Genomic DNA, 23,820 nt, shown 5'->3' with positions numbered 1-23,820 from the left:
CTTGGAAGCTTATCAGAATCTCCAGGGGTACTTATTATTTGAAAAAGTCCCCCAGGTGTGATTCTGATTTGTTTCCTTCTCCTCCTCCTCCTCCTCCTCCTCCTCCTCCTCCTCCTCCTCCTCCTCCTCCTCCTCCTTTGGAAATCACTGTTTCATCTGAAGCTTCTGCATAAACAGGCACATTTATTAGCATCTTATCCCTGCATAGTTGAGCTTGCGTGTATCCACATCTCGTTATTCCCTCTCTGGGTTGTCTGCATTAATTCTTTCTAATACTGTAACACCTGACAACAGTGTCTGCCAGTCACCAACAGATCCCTATGAGTCTTTGGAAACCAACAAAGGAGGAAAGACTCTGTAATCTTGAGGGCTAGGTTTATTTCTGGGTTGCTCGTTTGTTTGTTTGATAATAGCCTTTTGCAAAGGCACTGAGGTTGAAGATTTATATGAAAAGCACTTTTTTCTCAATTTCAAACCCTTTACCAACACTGAATTTCAAGTGAACACCTCTTATGTCTTCTGCTCAATTTCTGCAGTGAACAATGCAGTATACTTGCTTATTCACACATCTCAGTTACTCAACTCTTGAGCCTTCTGTTGTTTCATCTTTTATGCATTCCACAGTAAATTGCAGATATCAGTAAAATTCACCCTAAACACTTCAATATGGACATCATGAACTACAGTTCAGTGTTTTCCATCATCCTTTTAGATATAATTATACTTGTGCCCCATCCTTAAATATTCATTAGTTGAGTTTCAACAAAAGACAAATCTGTATACCCTCAGTCCTTTCAACATACATAGCACTTTATACTCCCTTTGCCTGTCTGCATTATTCTTTCTTCAATTTCTGTAGCTTCTTAGTTAAAAGTAAGAATGTTTGCCAATGGTTACAGGACAAATATAATCAGTATGTCATGACAGTTCAGCAAATGTCTCTTCTCCATTCCTTCAAGTACTTTGATTTTTAAATTGTTTATGAATGCTTCAAAGTAGGAGGTTAAAAAACAAACTTACCTTTCTACTTTTTAAAAATTACCTTGGCCAATATTTGGTGTAAGTCCTTTGTGCTAATTAAGGTGAGCTCTTAGTTTAAGGGAATGAAGGAGAGTTGAAGTGTAGGTAAGATGGGGAAGTCATTTAAATATTAATACAACAGATTTATATTAAAATATGCTTACTTGTTTCTAAGTATATTGTGAGACATAATAGTCTAACCTGCCGGCAGTGGTGTGCCATTTATTCAATAGTAACAGCAAAATACAAATTCATCTCCTTTTTCCATTGGTTTTGGATGCTGGTCATTTTATTTTTAGTTCATATATGCCTTTAATTGATCCCTTACTTGGCTTGTTTAGACCAATTGAGGATACTTTAATTTATAGCAGAATATTTTAAATATGATATGAGTGTGAAAATCATTTGCTTGCATTTTTGTGAAGACCAGCATATAAGTATATTTCTAATAAAATAATTCCTGTGCCAAAAGAAGCTGTGACAAAAGCAAATTGATATTTCCATAATAAAAAGATATAGCAAACATACAGTCATTTGCATATAGTTCCTGAAATACTGTATAGTGGCTTTGTCAATGCTGGTAAGTCCGTTTCAAGGATGTCGCTCTTAGTCCATTAGTTTGGATAATGAGCCCTATAAAGTACATTTATAACTTGTGGCACTGCAAGGAGATGGATTCTAATTTTCATCCTTTTATCTAGACACATTGAAAGAAGGTCAATGGAGGGTTCTATATGATTCATTGTCCCAACACATATCAGATGACAGAGACCTGATAATGTCCATGCATAAGTGTTTTCCTTATTTGGAAACAGCACTTGAAAGAAATCTTTCCATGATTATCCTTTGAAGTAAAGTGGAAACAGATATTAAAAGAGGCTCTATCCTTTTTTTTTTTCTGTTTAAAACATTATCAAACGCATGACCAGATAGCTGTTCTTGAACAAAAGAGAAAGCAACACTTAACAGAAAATAAAAAGCCTTTAGTGGCCTTTACAGGCTGGGAATGATACAACAAGATATTTAATCAGCTTTCCTTTTCCTCTTAGAACTGTTAAAGGTGGAAAAAAGAAAGCTGATTTTTTTTCTAAACAAAGGAATGGCTTCTAGTTTCTAAATGTGAGGAAAGCTTGGAATTGTGCAATAATGCTTTGCTGGCCTTACACTTACAGACTAATGACAATCAAAATAAATATTTAAGTAACAGTTCACATGCAGTTATAGTTTAAAAGATGTCAGAATAACTACTAGAATATATCTCTAGTTCATTGTTAGAAAATGCAGAGTACTTGGCAATTTTAAGTTTCACAAGGTTTCAAATCAAAATCAGCAGTTCATTATTTCATTTTCTCAATTACTTAATCATTAATATGATCTTTTCTTCTATGCTTATCTTCTTTATAGATGTAAAGCAATGATAGATCAGTTTGGTCAAAGAATAATATCTAAACATTTCGTTATTGAAGACAGTTACCTTTCTGAGAACACATGTTCCCGTGTACAGTACAGGTAAGGTACCCTCCACCCATTACGCAAAGGAAGGGAACACTTCTGGCCATGTAGTTATATTGTCCCTTCTCATCATTCTGCTTTTCAAGGAGCATGCAGAGGTATACCAAACTGAAGGTATAACTCTTTTTCTTACTGTTCTTCCCTACTTGGTTCTATTTTGAGGGGAGCCTAGCAGAATTTCTTCTCCTTTGCGTCAGCTGGAGTTTGTCTGTAGGTCGTGCATCCTTCTTTCTTGAGCCAAGAAAAGATTAAAGCAGAACTTGACTTGGTTTTGACACTTTTATCCTTACTTAAATCTTTGAAACATGCCTTCTGCTGGTTACATAACAATAATTGAAACTTAACCATAGAATCTGAATCACTGCTTTCCTCTTTTGTGCATTGCAGGCAGATATCCAGGGCAGTCCTGATTACAGATGGATCTGTACTAAAAACGGATTCAGATCAACAGGTGATTCAGTCCTCTATTTTTTTAGAATAAAAGATGTTTGTTAAAAAAAGAAATATATGTACATGATGATCTTAATACTACAGTCAAACTAATGAACATGTCTATCTTTACAGAGCATTTTTTATGGCAAGAGTAGTGAAAGTCCACTCTTAGCAAGTTTTAAGTTTATAATATAGTCTTAGTAACCGTAGCCCCTATGCTGTGTATTAAATCTCTAACACTGAGCATTCATTTAATAGTTCGCAAACAAGTGCCTTTTCCTCAGCAGCCAGAGAGTTCTGACCTCTTAGGAGAGATTGATAAATATGATAGCATGTCTGCCTTCAAATACCACGTAGCCTAGGTGCACAAAAACAGACAGACAACTAAGAAGTGCAGTTCGGTGCAGTAAGGATTAGCATAGGATAGCTTAAAGATATTATATAGCAGTTAATGTTTCCCTCTTCACATTGGGCTGCCATTGTTGGTTGATGGGTCTAGATTTCCGATTAAACCATGGGCTTTGTGAATACATCTGAGGGGGACAGGGAGACAGAACCAGGAAAAGAGCAAGTAGAGGCAATTCCTTATAAGAAAGAGGAATTGGTCCCTGAAGAGGGATGTGGAAGTGAGGAGGGCTTTCTTTTAAAAGGTTGTTATGTATTTTAGCTGTTTGAATGGAGTCAGCAGAGGAGTTGAGATACTCAGGCAAGAAAGAAAGTAATTGATGAGTTGAAGTCCAACCAAAAGTCAGAGAAAAACCAGCCCAAGCATTGTCTGGTGTGTTATGTAAGAGGGTGAAAATGGAACTATTTTTTTTGTAAGTTTGGGAGTTGATGAATTCTATTCTTTAAATTACAAGGTGAAGTCCTCTCCCAAGTATGAGGCTTACAAGCAAATCAAACCTGAAAGAAAGACGTATACTGATCATTTTATGGAGTGGCCTGTTCTATGTACAATTTTTTGAGCAGTGTCTATGGTCCAGTCAAATCTGAAGATTATAGACATGAGGATCATGAATCTGCTCCAGTCTTCCCATCTTTTTTAATCATTTTCCCCATCTGTCTGTTCATAGAATTGCCCCTCGATTTCTTTCAATTTTTATCATCTCTCTTCTACCCTCTTCCTTTCCTTTGCCTTAGATACAGTAGTGGATACTCTTTCTAACACCTTCAGTTCCCATGTTGCTAGGGCTTCACTGGAAACACAGAGGAAAATCTCTTTCCTGTGTCTGGCTACTAATTGTATTCATATCACTGAGGGCCACTTGAGAAAGTTATACAGCCAAGCAGATTGGCCCTCCCACAAAGTCTGGTGTCAGCCTCATTCAGCTGGATCCTGTTCACATATAAATTCTTCACTGGCTTTTGATCGCTTCTCATCTTCTTGTTTCTCTGGGTAAAATAAGATACCCAGCATGCACAAAAGAACTTGAATCTCTGCCCTACCACCCACAGTATATGTACACCATCCCAAAAGTAATTGAGGGGTCTGTGTCTTGGGGGGTCTGTGTCTTCCTTATCTGTAGGCAACCTCCTTCACAGGTGCTTTTGATATATGCATGAATGCTATACAGACACACTGACTGAAATTTTACAATTAAAAACAAAACAACCCAATCTCTTGACTCTGCCTCCATCTCGACCAAGTACTCAGCCTCTCCTTTCTTTTTAATAGGATGTTCTATACACTGTACTTGCTGCTTCCAGCTCCTGAACTCCCAGGCATTTCTAAACCACAGTCTTGCTTTGCCCATACACGTCTGCCACAATTTCTGTTACTTAAATGCATTAAAAAAACATGGTATTCAGGGTCAGGAGACATTTTTTATTATTTTCTGCCAGGACTTTCCTGATGGCTTTTGACATTTTTTTTTCTTTCTTTCTCTTGAACACCTTTGGCTTTCATGCCCTGTGCCTCCTCAGAACATTGACTATTCCTTCTCTTCCTTTTTGACGCTCTTTTTCTTTTTCTCCTATTCTTAAATATCAAAATACTCCCTTCATCCAACTATATTATCTGTCTCTCTGCACACTCAAATGATTTCCTGTATTCGAATCCATAGTCTCAATTCCATATAAATGCTGGAGGTCAGCTCTTAGAGGCCCAGGGGTTCCAGGCTCACATGTCAAAGTTCTGTTGGGTAACTGTCAAGAGATAGGCACTTAAAGCTGAAGTCACCATCTTCTGTCCTCACAGTGCTTTTCTTCTACTGCTCACTGCTTCTGAGAACAGAACTGATATTTTTCTAGCCACACAAACTTCCTTCTTTCTGACATCTTCTCAACCTTTGGGTCCTATCCTTATAATTGATAAAAGTTGTCTCAGTTCTTCCCTTTCTTGTGGTTAACTTTACTGTTTCCATGTTTATAATCTCTACCTTCTAACTTGTCACCCTGCTTCCCATCTGTCATCTTGAGATCCATCCTCCACATAGCTGACAAAGTTAGTCCTTTATTTCCTTCAACCCCTTCCTCCCTTCCTCTCTTTCCCACCTCTCTATAGATCTTCATTTTGAATTGCAAGTAGAACTAAAAAGATTAGAGGGTAGGAAAAGAAACAGGTGGACAGTCCAGGCATATTGCTTAGTGATGTTAGAGAGTTGAAGAGATTCTCCTGTAATGTCTTTAAAATCTCTGTAATACTTGAGACAGTCAACTTCTCAGAGTTTAGGTGAGGGAGGTGTTCCAGTAGAACAATACTGATTTTATCTCAGTAATAAATTATGATAATTGCAGGAACCAAAAGAAATTCTTCCATGTTGGTAGAATCATTAAAGGAACGATTTCAATTATGGTCATATTTTTAGTCCCAGTCATTTCATTACTTCACAGTGTTCAATGTCTTAGTGGTTTCTCTCTCTTTGATGCTAAAGTACATTTTCTATCCTTAATAGCAGCAAAGAGAGTTAAGAGGAACATGGAGAACTGTTTTTGAGACATCATAAGCCGCCAAATAGATGGCAAGTAGGATAGTCATTGGTATTGTGACAATTTCTATTTTAAAAATGTGTTGTAGTTGCTTCCTCTTTCCATTCCTAGTCAGAATGCAAGCACAGCACAAGCAGGGAAAAGTGAAAATGGGGCTTTCTCTTTCACTAGCATTTCCTTTAAGAGGTTATAATTTCCTTAGATTGTAGATTTGACTGAGTAATTACATGGAAACCAGCTCTCCAGAGAAACATTGATCTGATGGTCATGTAAAGCCTTTAAAATATGAGCCATATATCATATCAGTAGTAGACAAGACCACTTATTATTATAATCTGATCTCAAGGAGCAGAGTGCTTATATTTTAACAGTAATATTATAATTGCATTCCTTTGAATAGTATGTGATGTGTGATGATGGAATCAGTATTAAAGATTTGAAATATTCACGGTTGATGGGAATTGTATAAACATGAGTAATAATGAAGAAATTGGATATTGAGACGTGTGTTGCATGTTTTACATTTTACTCCCAAATGAAATTTTTATAAGCAAAATGTTTTCAAATATCAAAGGATATTTGGGAACTGTGAAGTTGACACTCAAAAGATAGAAAAATAAAAGAGACCTAACAGTTATTTCTATTATTTCTTCTGGTTTTCAGGTCTCCATTTTGACAGTGCCAGCAGAAGAACCAGGAAGTTTTGCCGTTCGGGTCATTGAGTTATGCTCTTCCACAATGACATGCATGAAAGGCACATGTAAGCACAGTAATCTTCTTTTTTCTCTCTCTCACTAAATTCTCCTTTTAAAACTTTTAATTAGTTATTAAAATTTTTACTGATATGTAAGACAAAAAATACATATTAGATAATATGCTGATTTGGTACATGTATACATTGTACAGTGTATTATTTAATGTTGAGGAGGTTCTTTACAGAAAATTTTGTCATCTGCAAACAATGACTATTTAACTCCAACGTGTTCCAATGTGGATACTTTTCATTACTTTGTCTTGTCTGATTGTTCTATCTAGGACTTCTTACAGTATGATGAAGAGAAGCAATAAATACGGATGTATATTTCTTTAAAAATTTACCTTTCCCCCCTTTTTATCATACTAGGAATTGAACATACAGCTTCATGTATGACAGAGGATCTATTTCAAACTTTAAAGTGTTTGTTGTTGACTTTAACATAGTTTTTTTTCCTATTTGCAGAAAATGAACATCAAGAGTGATAACAGTGTGGAATTAACTTGCCATTAATCCTAATAGTGATTTTTTTTACAGTGCATACCATTTGCCCAATACCCTAGAGTGAAGTGGGTTTCCCTTCTCTGTCTTACTTCCTTTAAGTAGGTGCGAGTTCAAGTTTCTAGAACACAGCAAAATAGCCCCAGCAGCTGGGAAGCAAGTGTTCAATACACAGAACTTTGGCAAACACTTCATGTCCAAATGTAACAATACATAATTCAGTTCTTCTAGATCACTGTGATGTATAAATGTTTTACATGATCATGATATTTGACCACTTTTTCCTTTGTTATATTTCAAGAAATACATAATAAAGGGAACGTGTGATGTTTGTCTTTCTGTGTTACCTCACTCAATATAATCTTTTCTAGTTCTATCCATCTATCTTCAAAGTTCATGCTTTCATTTTTCTTTAAAGCTGAATAGTACTTCATAGTGTATATGTACCACATTTTTATTGTCAGTTGAAGGGTTTAGGTTGTTTCCATTTCCTAGATGTTGTGAATAGAACAGCAATGAACTTGGTTAAGAAGTATCTCTAGAGTACGATGTAGCATCCTGTGGGCATATGTAAAAAAGTGTTAGAGGTAGATCATATGGTAGATTTATTTATAGCCTTTTGGTATAAATAAATGAAGAACCTTTTGGGGGTTCTTCATCCTGATTTCCACAGTAGTTGCACCACTTTACAATCTCACCAGCAGTGAGTAAGAGTTCCTTTTTCCTGCTTCCCCTTCATTATTTATTTCCTGTTGTTCCATTGATCTTTGCTATTCTTTCCAGAGTAAGACAAAATCTCCAAGTTGTTTGGTTTGCATTTCCCTAATTGAACATTTTTTTTGCGATATTTCTTAGTAATTTTTTTTCTTCTTTTGAAAACACTGTCTAGATCCCAAGCCCATTCACTCTGGTTTCTGAGTTTTTTATATTCTGGATATTATTCGTCTGTCATTTGTAGAGATGACAAAGATTCTCTCCAACTTTGTGGGCTTCTGAATGTTTATAAAGCATTTAATATAATGTCTATCAACAACAAAGTATATAATAAATGGCAGCTGCTAATGATATATTACAAATAGACTGGATTATGGATTCTACATATAGCAAAACATTATACATTTTAATTTTTTTCCTCCCCCAGCTCCTCCCAAATATACCCCACCTCCCTACCCATCCAACTTCATATACTTTCTCTCCACTTAACAACAACAACAAACCCACGATAAATCAAAAAACAATCAAACAAATGACCAATAAGAAAAAAAATTCTCAAACAATACAAAAGGAAAAAAAATTCATTTTGTATTGGCCATCTACTCTTGGTCATTGTGCCTGCCTGTGAGTGTGGTTGATAAACCCAGTGACAATCCATTGGAGAAAACTTATTCCCCTTTCCTATAAGGCATTAATTGCAAACAGCTTCTTGGTTAGGGTTTGGGACTTGGAGTCTACTTCCCCTTTTTAGTGCTGGAATTTTTGTCTGGCTTTAATATATGCAGGTCTCTGTGTGCTGCCAAAGTCTATGTGAGTTCATATGTGCATCATTCCTGTTGTGTCTGGAAGACACTGGTTCCTAGGAGTCATTCATCCCCTCTGACATTTACAATCCTTCTGTCTCCTCTTCCACATAGACCCCTTAGCCTTGAGGGTAAGACCTCCCATTTAGGACTGAGTGTTCCAAAGTCTCTCACTTTCTGTGCATTTTCCAGTTGTGGGTCTCTGTTATTAACCATCTACTTCAATAAGAAGCTCCTCAGATGATGGTTGAACAATACACTGATCTATGGGTATATTGATATGCCATGAAGAGTTGTTATGATTCTTTCAGAGAATAATAGTAGTGTGTTTTCCCCTAGAACCATGACCAGTTTAGTCTTGAATTCTTGGTCACTTTAGCAGTGTCAGGTATGTTATCCATTTCATTTAGTGGACCTCAAATTCAATCAAAAAGTTGTTGCTCTTTCTCATACCATTTGTGCCACTATAGCATCAGTACATCTTGCAGTCCGGTCTCTATTGTAGGGCACAGGGTTTGTAGATGGGTGGTTATTTTTCTTTTCTGGTACTCTGCAGAGTACCTTCTAGCACCAAGACACTAGTAATCAAAAAAAAAATTCAATTTAAAAATGTGATATAGATCTAAACAGAATTCTCAACAGAGGAATCCCAACTGGCCGAGAAACACCTAAAGAAATATTCAACATCCTTAGCCATCAGAGAAATGCAAATCAGAACACCTGTCAGAAAGGCTAAGATCAAAAACCCAAGTGACAGTTCATTCTGGAGAGGATATGGAGCAAGGGAAACACTCCTCCATTGCTAGTGAGAGTGCAAACTTGCACAGCCATTTTGAAAATTAGTATGGTGGTTTCTCAGAAAATTTGGAATCTGTCTACCTCAAGACCCAGATATACCACTCCTGAACATATACCCAAAGAATGTTCTACCATACCACAAGGACAGTTGCTCAGCTATGTTCATAGCAGCTTTATTCATAATAACCAGAACCTGGAAACAACCTAGATGTCCATCAGCCGAAGAATGGATAAAGAAAATGTGATACTTATACGCAATAGAGTATTACTCAGCTATTAAAAACAGTAACATGATGGAATTTGCAGGCAAATGGGTGGAACTAGAAAAGATCATTCTAAATGGGGTAACCCAGAACCAGAAAGACAAACATGATATATACTCACTTATAGGTGGATATTAGCCATAAAGTAAAGAATAACTATGCTGCAGTCCACAGACCCAAAGAAGCTAAGTAACATGGATGACTCAAGTGGGGACACATTAATCTCACTGCGAAAGGGAAATAGAAAAGACATTGGTCAGTTTCTTAATCTACTACTGTGTCTTGTTTCTTCACTAGAAGTTCCTGCTGTTTAAAGTTTTATTTATTGAAAGTCTTTAATTTATCTGTAGATGTGTGTGTGTGTGTGGTGCTAGGAATGCATATGCTAAACAATTGATAAGCCTCATAGTCATATCCCATACCCTGGGAATTTCTACATCTTCCTTAGAAATTATCTTAAGTGTTTTTGAAAGAAATCAAGTGACACAAGCCTCCAGAATTTGTGTATAGGGAAGAAACCACTAGTCACACAGACATTTTTGATAATGTATGACAGTATTTTAAGCAAACTGGCCAAGATCTTTTGGTTTCTGAAGCCCTTGCTTTCTCACTTGTTTCTACTTTGAAGTTCTCTGGTCTTTACTGTAACTTAATCACTTTATATCAGTATAATACCAGGAAAATGGACAAATACACTAGCTGTTTTTGTCTTGTTTCTGGCCTGAAAGAGGTAAGTTTGAGTTCATTAATGATACTTTGCCTTATCACAGAGAAAAAGGGAAGTTCTTGATCACTTTTAAATCTTTTTTTCATTCATTATGCAGTATGTATTATTTTATAAGATAATAGTTAGGCTTAATGTTTGATATAATATGTAGCAAGACTTAAGAAAGATACTAAGATAGAAACTGACATATTTATCATTTACTTACTTTATAACTTAATTAGTATTTGCCTTCTTCCTTTTTTTTAATGCTTTGAGCCTCTTCACAGATGTAACTCAGACATTAAAAGTCTTTAATGGCATATTTTCCTGTTGCTCCCTTATTTAAGAGTCATTGATGTCACATGTAGCTTCAAATTGTTCTGTTCTTCATCTGTCTTCTAAAATAGAATTTGTCTGATAATATCACAGAAGGCTTCCATGTGTCTATTCTCATTTTCTTCATTTTCATTTTTTTTTTCTATTTCAAGTCAGGGGGAAAATGGGCAAATATACTATGTTTTTATTTTGTGTGTCCAAACCTTCTCCCATTTATTTTTCTCATTTGAAGCTCCCTGATGATAAACATATGACTTCATTCAGAATGTTACACCATCATTCTCTACCAAACTGCTTCTCTGTCTCTTTTGAGTATTTTCTCTTTTCTCCTAAAGCTTTGAATATAGCACATTGTGGACACAATAGAACATGTTCTTAAATTTTGTATAATTATCATCTCACAGTTTAATTCAGAAACATAATTTAATCCTTTCTCTTATCAAGCAGCCTGGAAAATGATAAATAGGACTGTGTGATGTGTTAAGAGCCTATATTTTGGATTCTCTCTTCTGGATTTCCCATACTTATGCTAATTATGGTGAACTGTGATTGATAATCCAGGTTGCTTGTGATGTATAGATATCAACAAGTAAAATAATATTCAAGAATAATTCTACATGTGCAAATTTTATGTGTTTTCAGGCACTTAACTTTAAATGGATTTTGAAGTGACTTGTTTTCCCTGTGCACAGTTATTTAAGATTAACAGAAAGAAAACATTTCTAGCTGATCACATTGTGTATATTATATAATATAATCAATTTGCCAGGTAAGTGGATCCGAGCACCTGTACTTGCCCTAAAAACAGGCCATGATGATGGAATCCTAAGTGAAACTCATCATTCTTTCTATTGAAGGAATCACTTGACAAATGTTGGCAAGCACTGTAACTAATGCAGTTATACCTGAGTAAATCAAATGTAGTCCAAATATATCCCAGTGAGGCTGACTGTATCCATTCCTCAGAGGAAACAAAATGAAATTTATAGAAAGTAAATTATGTAAACTTTGCTGATTTAAGGTGAGGTTGTTAAACACATTTTAAATATTTCAGAGATTACCCAAGAGCAAATTAACTTGTTTGTAAGATGTACTTTATATATAATTATAACTTTTTTGGTAAAGATGGGCAAAGATTTAAGGGTTGAAAGATTCTGAGATGTTAAAAATTATTCAAGTTAGCTTGTTCTTGTAACACATGCTTGACACAAACTTGTGTCTTTTTCCTCTTTTTCTACTCTTGGTGATGATTTTTCTAGTATTTTCATCATTATTTCATTACTGACTTTTAAAAGTTCACGTGTGTGTGTGTGTGTGTGTGTGTGTGTGTGTGTGTGTGTGTGTGTGTGTGTGTATGTGTGTGTGGAGATGGGGAGAGAATATATATGTTATTGACCATAATTCATTCTTGTTTTGCATGTATTGAAATACCATTGTATCCCATAAATATATAATATTATTATGTATTACTCACATGTGCAAAGCCATGCTGAAGGAGTTGGAAGTGCCAACTATCTTGGTTTGATCATTGCACATTACATGCATATTTTATTTAATTATTGTACTATTCCATAAAAATGTATAAAATTAAACTAACTTTTATAAAATAAGCCTATAGCAGACTTGTCTCCTAAGGAAACTAGAGATCCTGTCCTTGAAAATAAAATGTTTTTGATATCTTGTTAAATTAATTTTCAGTACTTTAGAAGGGACTGCCATAGGAAAAGGTTAATTACTGCTTAGAAATGTCATTTGTGGATACACAGTCTTCAGTCACCCATCATTTATTCAGCCCACTTTACTATGCAGTGGTCTTTTGAGTACTTTCTTTTAGAACCAAACTTTGTTTTACCAGTCTTTAATTACCTTTTTGACACATATCTCACAATTTACTTCCTATGCTGTGTTATAGTTATAGATATCAGGATCGTTATTTATTATAATCCATTTTAATTGAGCAGTCCTGAAGGCTACTGAGGTGCTGAGCCCTGTTTGCTCCCATGCTCAATGACCCTGTGGCATGCTTTTGCCCCTTCTGCTGTCTACATTTTATATGTCTTCCTCCTTTCCCCTTGTCAGACTGCTTTCCTGCACAATACTGAAAGAAAAAGAAAACAAAATAACAGCATAACATTTAGAAGTCAAAATTCTCTCAACAAAGAACCAGAAATAACTGTTCACAAAACTTGTTTGGGAACACTGATATGTCTCCCAGGATATCTCATTTGCCAGAACTATTCTACAGAGGGTTAAAAAGCAAGATAAGTAAGCTTGTGTCTAATAGCTGTAATATTAGCATAAATAAGTCCTTAGTGAGGGATTGGGTAGTAAATGTTGTAACATCTTGGGTGCTTAAAAAAAATTAGGAAAGTAAAACAAGTACACTCCCTGGTTTTTGACTATGTGCAAAATATCCCTTTGGATAAATGTGATATTACTATACTTGCAATGAAAATGGAGACCAGTACTTCTTAAGCTGATCATTCCATCTAGTAATACAGTCCTTTTCTAGGCAGCCATGGATTAGGTAAATTATTGTGTCATTTATTACAGTTTTAAAAATCTTTACATCAACTCAAATTCATGTTCCCTTGATTAATTTGGTTTTGTGCTACTGGGGTTGTTAAGAATTTGACATTATTGTGTTTTGTAAAGCTAAACAAGTCATATTACATCCTAAATGAAGTTTGTTTATTCTAAAATCATTTATGAATGAGCAAACATCATCTCTGCAACCTTTCCATTTGACATTCAAGTTCATGTTTTTTATAGTTGTTATTCATATGCTATGCAATTTGAAATCTTTTTCTATACATAATAATCAGGCAGTAACAGCTGTTTTATTCTGGGATTTTATGTTACACGAAGTTATTTATCTGTGGTATGATTATAGATTTGTGACTATCATGTATAATAATGTATAATCTAAAGTTTTATACAGGATCTTGTTTACATACTCCTTTCTGGTTTTACAACCCTACTAGGAAAACGTTGCATACCTTTCATCAAACAACTTTAGATAATTTAAAACACTTTTCAGTGTCTTCTTCATTTTTTAGTTGCTGCTTGAAAATGTGATATTTGAAATTATTTTTGTTAGTATTGTTACAAAGCGGAGATTTTATTTAATAAATAAGCTGAATTTTTTCCTCTTGATCTTAGGTTAACATTCTGGAGTGATTTTTTTTAACATTAAATTTTGCCATGAAATTGCAAGTTGAGTCAAGTTTTTCAAGGTTGGTTTATGAAACCAAATTGTGTGACATATGTCAAACTCATTTCCCTATTTGGCACTATGGAGAAAACGATTTTTCTGACCCTTTCACTTTTATGGACAAAACCAAGTATTCTTATTTGTGCTGTATTGCATAAATTACAGTTGGCTTTTATGAATATATGTGAAAGATAAGTTATGAGCCACATCAATCCCTATACATATAAATTATGTTTTCTTTGGTGATACCACAAACCATAATTTGTTGACTAGCCTGTATTGCAAAATTCCTTAAAAAAAACCTTTGGAACAGATTTGTGTGTTTGTATGTTGTGAATAACTTCAGTGTATTCTGACTTCAGAACATTGAGGAATAGACTTCTTATCTTTTTCAACAGCCGTTTGCTTACTCTTATTTTATATTCAGGTTTTAATACTGTCCATTTTTGATTTAAGATTTTATTATCATTAAAAAATTGTGGTTTTAAATAGAGAGTTGGCTTCATAAGACTTTATCAGTGGTAGTGCAGATGACCTAATTCCACCCCTTCTGCCTAATCGTGAGGACACCAAGGCCTGAGAAAAACTGCCTTGACATTACAGATACAGAAAGCATAAGAAAATGGGGGGAAAAAAACAGGATCATATAATCATGCTATACTATCTCACCCAGCGCTCCCAGATACTAGACTTGTCATTTCTGTATGTACTCCTGTATGTGTTTCTATGTATTTCTGAGTGGAAATCCTCTATGTTCCTAACCAGTATCTTGTGAGAGATATCAGTGTTCCAAAACAAGTTTTGTGAACAGTTATTTCTGACTTTGTGCTGAGAGAATTGTCACTTCTAAATGTTGAGTTTCTGTTTTCTTTTCTATTTTCATTGCTAGTAGCTGTGATTAGTAACTAGTTTTGCCAGGGCTGTCATTCCATTCTGGAAATTGTTATTTTGAATGTGATTCCTTAATGCCAATACAAGTCTATATGTATTGACATCATAGGAATGGTAGTAAAGAATATATTGAGTTATCTTTTTAGCCAAGTAAGCCTTTAAGCAGTTGCTGAATGAAGTAAAGAGAATGTAGTTTTTAAATTTTATAGTTAGGATTTGCATTTTATTTTAGTCAGTTATAATATCGCATAATGCCTGTGGGAAATATTGCAGCTTGTGTTGCATATTCCATGTTAATAACAGCTGTCAATAGGTGATAATTAAATATAATGCTTTTGGAAAATATTTACTCTGCCTGATATAATTTGTAGGGCTTGTTGACATTTATTGAGTGAGATAATTCCATGAAGAAAAATAAACTTATGGAATGTTAAGTACATGTTTTATAGCGAATAGGAGAAATATTACAATATGCTGTACAGGTTTGGCCTTGAATTTGTATTATACTCTTAAGGCAGTCATATATTTTTGATCATGTATCCTTTAAACACAGCTATTTTGATAACCACAGCTCTTCATAAGAAGACTCAAATAAATTGAAATACTGTTACTTCTAACATAAATATTTATCCATAATAGCAAAACTATAATATCCCTTGTAAATATATTCAGTGGAATCTAATTAGTAGTCATATAATAAGAAAGCATATGGAATAGAACTTTTAGAAACCTCAGAGAGCTGTAAACTTTTAACTATTAAAAATTTCTTTTGGATTGAATAGTTAATGTAATTTTAATAGAAAAATAATCCAAATACAAATTTTATACAATAAAATTGTATTGACTAAGTGATTAACTTTATAAAAGTTATTCTAAATACAATTAATACATGATAATTTTGAGAGATAAACAGAAAAGTAAAATTGATTGAAATGTATCATTTGGTGAAGTGGAAGAAGGTAGGATTGAACATCTATGTAGTGACTTCCATGTATTTACCATAACTTACAAAAAGTGTTTTTGTGTTATCATGTGCACTACTGACCTGAATGACTATCTGTGTTGTCTACAGATGTTGACAATCACACCATATCTTTTCATGAGAGTAAAGAGGGCAGATGTTCCACAGACGCAAAACATGATTCTGATCAAGCACAGAGTCCTGGTTTTTCCTTTTACTAATTATGAGAAATCTGCTTCACTTTACCATCCATCTGTTTTCTCAATTAGAAAATGATAATGAATGAGTGATATGAAATAATATTTATAGCATACAATTAATGCGAGAAATCCATAGAGTCTATTTAATGAGCAGAGGAATTTATTAGGGGATAACTCACTATAGCACGGGTATTTATTGTAGGGTCCAGGAATGCTGAGCTATGTCCCATGCTGATCTTCTTCCAAGATCTGCCTGGTCAGTCCCAGCATCCAGAACCATGAGGGAGTGAGGAGAGAGCCGCATACATGCACCCCAGATCTTAAGGGTCCTGAGTGGCCATGCCCCAGGAGTATGTACTTCAAGATCATAGGCAGGTGTAACAGTTACCTGCTACCTCACTAGAGGCAGTGCTTCAAGGTCATAGCTAGAACAGCTACACACTACATGCAGTAATATAGAATAATGATACATGCATGCACAGACAGTTCTGCAAGTTTTGAAATTCATTTAAGAATTTTATAACTGCATCTTATAATTTTGTGAGCAATTCTTGGGCATAGTTAATTTGAGGATGGTGAGATCTCTTGGTATTTTCTGTGCTTCTGTCCTAGTAGGTCAATTTCCTGCATTTCACATAAGAAATCAGTCATATTTTACTCATACAGGTGCATTTGTGTGTACACATGTATCTTCAACAATGGGAATAATTAATATCTGCTCATGACAAGGAAATTTCATTAGCAACATATGTTTGTGAAATACTAAGTAAAAGTTTTATTGAGAAATAGAGAAAAATGATTTTTAAAGTTTGGCCCTGCAAAAGGTTCTTGAGGTATGAAGATTGATAGTTCAATTTCAAAAATAATTATAATTGAAAAATAACACTCAACCTCTAATACAAAGAACAGTAAAGTCAGAGAAACTTATAATTCATAAAGTAACCTGTAATATGACTTTCTTTGGTAGACTAGGAGGGCTACAAAGTTTGATTTTTTGCTCTCATGTTAAAAGTTCGCCAGGGCTTGGGAGAAGATTCTTTGGGTAAAGTACTTGTGTAAACATGAAAACTTGAATTTGGATCCCCAGCACCCGTGTGAAACACCACACTTCTGCAGTCTCGGTGCTAAGAGGCAGAGATAGATGGGACCCTAGCGCTTACTGGCAAGTCATTCTAGCTGAAACTGAGAGTCCCCAGGTCCAGTGAAAGACACTGGCTCAGAAAATAAGGTCCTACTGAGGAATACATCACAGTGTCAGCCTATGGCCTCAACACATCCTCACAGAAGAGCTCACCTCCACCTTACACATGTATACATCATCCATTTTCTCACACACACATACAGGTCCCCATTTCATTCATAGATATTTTACATCATTTGAATATGAAATTGATTTTATTATGTATTAATTATACAAAGGATCAGATTTGATTCTAACATTTGCATGCATTCATGTAATGTGCTCTGATAATATTCACACACACCTGGTCCTTTTCTTAGTTTTCCTCTCTTCCTTTCCTTTTTACATACTAAGTACTCCCACTTTTGTATTCATGCCCCTTCTCCAGAAATTCCACATATAAAAAAAGATGTTTGAGTGTGATTCATTTTGTTTGGCACAGTAATATCGAATTCCATCCATTTTCCTATAGATTACATAATTTGATTCTTCTTTGTGGCCGGTTAAAACCCTAGTGTGCATATAAGCTACGTTTTCTGTATGTAGGGAATGAATTTTAATGATAAGAGTCCTATTTTGATTTGGGCTTTCATTATAAAATTTTAAATATCTTTCTAGGGTTTTTCAAATTCTACTATTGTAAAATAAACTCTTACAGGAGAAATGGATATGCCTTTTAGTGGTATGTTTGGAAAAGAATTTCTTGGTACGCTCTCTTCTCTATTATACTGGTTTTTTGCTGTTATTTTATCCCACTGCACACACGATCTTTCAGTGCATAGGACTTTCTTGTTTTGGAATATTTATTTAACTATGCAAAGATATGTTTCATTTGTTTAACTATGTAAAGATGTGCTACATTTGTTTAATTATGTAAAGATGTGTTGCTGTTTTATCTTCCCTGCCAAGGCACCCGATTGGTCTAATAAAAAGCTGAACAGACAATAGTGAGGGAAGCGGTATAGGCAGAACTTCCAGACAGGGCGAAAAAGTAGGAGGAGGAATTTAGGCTGGGGGGGAGGGGAGAAAAGAAAAGGAAACAACAGGGAGATGAGCCAGACAGACAGACATGGAAGAAGCAGGACAGTAGGGCATACAGGATGAAAGAAAGGTAAAAAACCCCAAGGCAAAGCATGATGAATAGAAACAGGTTAAATTAAGTTAAAAGAGCAAGTGGGACAAGCCCAAGCTAAGAACAAGCATTCATAATTAATAAGTGTCTATGTCTTTATTTAGGCCCAAAAGAAAATGCCAACATTTTGTACATATGCATTCAGAACTTATATCAGACTACATTATTTCACTTTTGTGAAGGGTCCTTGTACATGATATTGCATTCTATAACCTCAACATTATCCAAGTCTAGGCAATGTGAATTTGTACATGCAAAAATAAGTAATTTAGAATTCCTGGAAATATTGTATGGATTGTTTTGGCTCCTATTTTATGGACTTTGAAGTATTTTATGATTCAAACTAAGCCAACAGTGTTAACCCAAAAAGGTTTTATGTAAAGGATAGATGATTTGTTGTTAACTTGTCAACCAAGTCTGTATAATGGATTCTTCTTTGGTCTAATAAACCTTGTACTTTGCTCCCTCCCACCACCCTGGTGTGTGTGTGTGTGTGTGTGTGTGTGTGTGTGCGCATATACAGATGATTTCATAAGCTTGACTACTTTATGTTTTGCAAAATTAACTTCAGCTGTTACTTACCTTTGGGTATTAATGTGATTTCTTTTAACTGTCATTTGTACACATTTAATTTTTTGTATGTCATAATACATTGGTTTTACCTGTATCATCATTACTAGATTGTAAATTCGTGGAACAGAGGAACCACGATTTGCTTAATCACTACTACCTATGATACTAAGTGCTTTGAATATGAATAAAAGTTGTGATGAGCAGGAAGTGAGTATGTTTTTGGTTTTGTTTTTGTTTTTCAGATTTAGTGCATTTAACTTGTGTGTCTTCTAAAACAGCAAGAGAAGATTTAGAACAAGTAGTACAGAAATTGTTTACTCCATATACAGAAATGGAAGCAGGTAAGAAAATAGATTATTTGTAGTGGAAAGTTAATGTAACATGATATTCCTTTTAGATATCTCATGAACTGAACTGAACCTGAATTAAAGTTAAGTATTCAGCAATAACTCCCACATACTTATTTACTAAGGATTTTGAACACAGTTATTGCATAAATAAGAGAAGAAATGTTCAGTCTTTATTGTTAAAGGAAAATAATCACACTTATAGACAAAAAAATCCTAATTATCAAAATATACATTTATACGCATACATACATGCCCGAGAAAGGGAAGGTACTGGGAAATTTCTCAATTAATTTTGATAATATTACAGGTACTTTTTCATAACTATATTTATTTTACAGGATTTTTATGAAAAACCATATATTCCTTTTTTAAAATGTTGCTTTAACTTTCAGAAAATTAAAATATTACTTGGCAAGTATACAAGTCCTAATTATTAAATGATTATCTTTAAATACTACTTCTATACCAAATACTTAGCTCTATAAATGATATCTGTTTCTGACTCATAGTTAAAGAATACTTTTCCACTTTGAATTTTTAAAATTACCACCCTCCCTCCCAAAAAAAAAACAACAAGGTACAACTAGTAGCTCTTACTGGAACAAATATCGCATATGTAGTATGTCAGTGGTCAGAAATGTAATGTGATAGATCTTCCTCATGTATATGAAGTAAAGGTAATTTTCACTGAAGCATTTTCATGTTTGCTTGATTCCTTTGACTTTCTTCCAGTCTTCCATTGCTGTTTTCTTTAAATGATACACTTATTCAGATAGCCAGCCATTTGTTTTTATTTCTAATGGTTCTATTTACTCCTTTCTTAATACAGAGATGATAAAGAGTGAGATACAAACATTTACGTATTTGACAAAGAGTTCCGTTTATAGTTGCTAATGTAATTTCTTTGTGAAATCCCCAGTTGAATAAATTCTTTTTATCTAAAAAAAGCTTCACTTGAGTTTAGATTTGGTTCATTTATGTATATTTTTTATTTGAAGGTATTGTAGAAATGTTTGAGTTACCATTAAAAATTTTATTTCAATGTTATAACATACACAACCATGTCCCTCAATCTGTGTAGAGTCATAGTTTTTATCTTCTGGCTTTAATTGCATCTCTTGCTCATAACCATGAGTATTGTTTTCATTTCTGAACTTTTTCAGTGTCTCTGTTGTAATTTCAGTTTATGACTGTGCCAAATAATACACTAAACATATCATTATTCCTCACTTTTTAAATGCATTTAATTTTCTGGTTTACAAAATCAGGCTGGCGGAAATTACATGTTCGCTAACTAGCATCCACTTGCCATTTTAGATTTTTAAGATTAATCTTAATGGTGAAAGTGATCCCAGTTAGAAATGATGTATTGTTTGGAAGCTGAGTGAAATTCTTTAGCAAGAACTATGCCAGAGGGGTCCTCAGGTGCACCGAGGCACTGCAAAGCTAGTTTTCACTGACACATAGGCCTTTTTATCATCAGGATGAGGTAGTGGTCATATTTTAATTAAAATGTCAGAACAAATACTGTTGGAGTTATTGAAAATGAATCACCAGATAAAGTGAGCACTGGGCCATGGCAGGTCAAAGAGGCAAAGTCACCTGCAGAAGCGAACTCAATTCATTTTCCTGCCTAAATGAGGGAGAAGCAACTTTATGAGCAATATGAACTTTTAATACATTAAAATACATCCTTCTCTTGCAAAAGCTTGCATTTTTATAGGCTTTTATTATGTTTTGGTTATTTGACAATCATCTGGAACTTTGTGATTTAGAGCATTGTAAATATTTTTTGCTGAAACATAACAGAATAATGTTGTGTGGCCTTTTTTTGCATTTGAGTTCTACATTCTATATGGTGTTGTGCATCATAAACCTTTATGAAAATTAGCCTAGTCACCTTAAAAGGAAGTTCTTTCATGAAAAGGATGATGATCTCTTTACTACTATAACACTGATTGACAGTGTATGTGGGGAATTGTAGTAAGATTCTGAAGACAATGCCTATCTTTCTTACCTTTCTGGTTCATGGATATCAGCCAGAGCTCTTCAGATTGCCCTCTCCAAAGAAATAATTATACTCTTACCCACCCACCAGGCTCCTTTAAGCACATCAAATATCTCTAAATCCTTGTCTACTTTTTAATCTAAAGAAATAACAGATGATTTGTGCTTAATGAGCCTCATTCTATAGAAAAAATAAGGTCATTGCTTACAATTAATTTTCTTGTGTAGAGTCTAGAATACCCTTGTAAACGTTGAGAGGTGATAAACTGAGTGGTATGTGAACCTCACTGACAGAACTTTACTGATTTCTTATTTATAATACAAGACTTTCTAATACAAGGTAAAGCAAGAATTTTGTTGCTACAGTACTTTAAAATGTCTAGAATGTAATATTAGGACAGCATCATCTTCTTTCTGACTTTTTAATTTGTTTTCCCTCCATTCTGCCTGGTTAGTGGAGTTGCCTCATTCCATTGTAGTCATTTTTATCTCTAATAGCAGTGCTTCCTAAAACAAGTTCCCTGCATAGATGAAGTGTTAATTTGCTGCCTGGCAAAGGTACTAAATACTTGCTGTACCAGGAAATCAAATGCCATCTCTTAATTTCTTGTTTTGTATTTCAATTTTATATTCCAGGGCTTAAGCAGCTTAACTAAATTACTTTACTTGTTCGCTGCACATGGCATGCACCTATAGATAGTTACTGCTTTCATGTGGTTTGCTTTGACTACTTTTCTTCTACCTGCTTTATTCAGGATATGCACTTGTTTAATTAACACAATCTTACTCTATGTCAGCTATTACTTCCTTAGTCTAGCACATCATCTAGCTGATTGAAATGAGCAATTGTTTATCAGCTTTAGTAGTTTTGACAATTACTTGCTTCAGAGTGCATATTATTTTTCCAGCTCTCTCTCTCTGCCTCCAGCTGACCTCCAAGAAAGATGAAGCAATTACATGTCTCTTTGAAGGTTCTAAGGTCAAAGCTTGATGGCTCCCTTGTATCCAGACCATTGATCTTCAGACTATGTCAATTTTCACTTTCAACATAGTTTCTTGTCAAAGCCTTAACCTTTGTGAAATCTCTTTCCTAAAATCTGTAGGGCTATTCATTTCACCCGTCTTGTATTGAATGAAGGCTGTCGTCTGAGGCAGAGAACATTTATGAACTACAAGATAGGCTCACCTAATATATACCTAGATATGACCTGGGCCCTATTAAAGACCTTCCACACCTTAGCTCACTTCCCTGCTGTGGTATTTGATGCCATTACACATAGGTGGCATTTCCCTGCAGTATTTGATGCATCACTCATAGGTGGTGTTTTTAAGTAAATTCTCACAGTTTATTGAAGCTAAACTCACTAGTCAATTTAATAAAAGCCACATGATTTTAACTGAAATATGTTTCTTACATTCTTTTGTTAATAAGTAGTTTTTGCTACCTAATATGTCCCTGCATGAATTAGTGGTACCTCGGACTCAAATCTTAGCATCAGTAAGAGATCCCTTGGGGCTAGCGAGAGGAATCAGTGGTTAAGAATGTCTCCTCTTCCTAAGAACCTGGCTTCAATTTTTATTAACCACATGGTAGCTCACAACTGTCTGAAACTCCAGTTCCTGAGGGATTCTGTGGCCTCTTCTAGCTTCTGCATGCGCACGGTGCAGACATATATGCAGACAAAACACCTACCTACCCACCCACATAAAATAAACAATTAACGAAAAATTAAAGACTCCTTATGAGATCACTTCTTTCACTCAGCTCCTTATCTTTTCACACTAATTACTATGAATTGTTCAGAACAAACTAGAAAAATGGCATATTTGCTCTTCCTACAGTAGAGATATTTAAAATTAAATAAAATTATCCTGGGGCCTAGGACATTCTTTTTAATTCAACGGCATATTTAGCTAAAAATGGTTCTACATTGTTTAGTAATTCAATGAGAACAGTAACTGGATAATTATACCTTTAGCATTTTCTTGATGATTCACACTGTATCTCACAGAATTGGACTATTGTCATAAACATTCCTTATTATCATGTAGAATTTGAATTTTTGACAGAGTTGGGCTAGAGAAAACTATAATCAATACATATATTAACAGCAATATTTTCTGTCTTCAACCAAAGAAACTTTAATTATAACATTTTAAAAGAAGAGAGGCAGAGCAGTGATCATTACTATAATAAGAAATAGGCTGTAGGAATTGAGGCTAACAAGATTGGACCTTTCTATAAACACTTTATATTTTGATTATTGAGAATAGTACTAAAGTCAATTTGTAAATTATTTAATGTATGTTTTTTGTGTGCTATGCCCTGCATTAGAAGAAATTTTTAAAAACAGGAGAATCAGAACTAAGTCTACTCCATCTGTATGTACCCAGATCCTGTGTCATTGCCTAACATGCATAACGGTTGGCTGCTCTTCAGTGAGTGAACTTGTACTCAAAATGACATTCAACCTATTGGCTTCATTTTTTGGTAATTGTTTTTTGTTTGTTGTTTCCCATTAATTTTGTGATCCAATAACATAAA

General features: G+C 34.6%; 1 protein-coding gene across 2 annotated transcripts in view; it reads left to right on the top strand.

Annotated features, from left to right (window-relative positions):
• Chm (CHM Rab escort protein) overlaps positions 1–23,820 on the top strand; it is a 161,113-nt gene that overhangs the window by 128,361 nt on the left and 8,932 nt on the right. For both annotated transcript variants that reach the window (XM_052734988.1, XM_052734998.1), the window contains exons 10-13: positions 2,425–2,529; positions 2,920–2,983; positions 6,556–6,652; positions 19,161–19,259. In XM_052734988.1, the coding sequence (XP_052590948.1) occupies positions 2,425–2,529; positions 2,920–2,983; positions 6,556–6,652; positions 19,161–19,259 (365 nt within the window). The remainder of the gene's footprint in view (positions 1–2,424; positions 2,530–2,919; positions 2,984–6,555; positions 6,653–19,160; positions 19,260–23,820) is intronic.

Source organism: Peromyscus californicus, unplaced genomic scaffold (genome assembly GCF_007827085.1).
Source record: "Peromyscus californicus insignis strain IS unplaced genomic scaffold, ASM782708v3 Scaffold_10__1_contigs__length_136768540, whole genome shotgun sequence".
NCBI classification, from domain to species: domain Eukaryota; kingdom Metazoa; phylum Chordata; class Mammalia; order Rodentia; family Cricetidae; genus Peromyscus; species Peromyscus californicus.
Note: the sequence above shows the minus strand (reverse complement) of the source record. Positions and strands in the feature narration are given on the sequence as shown.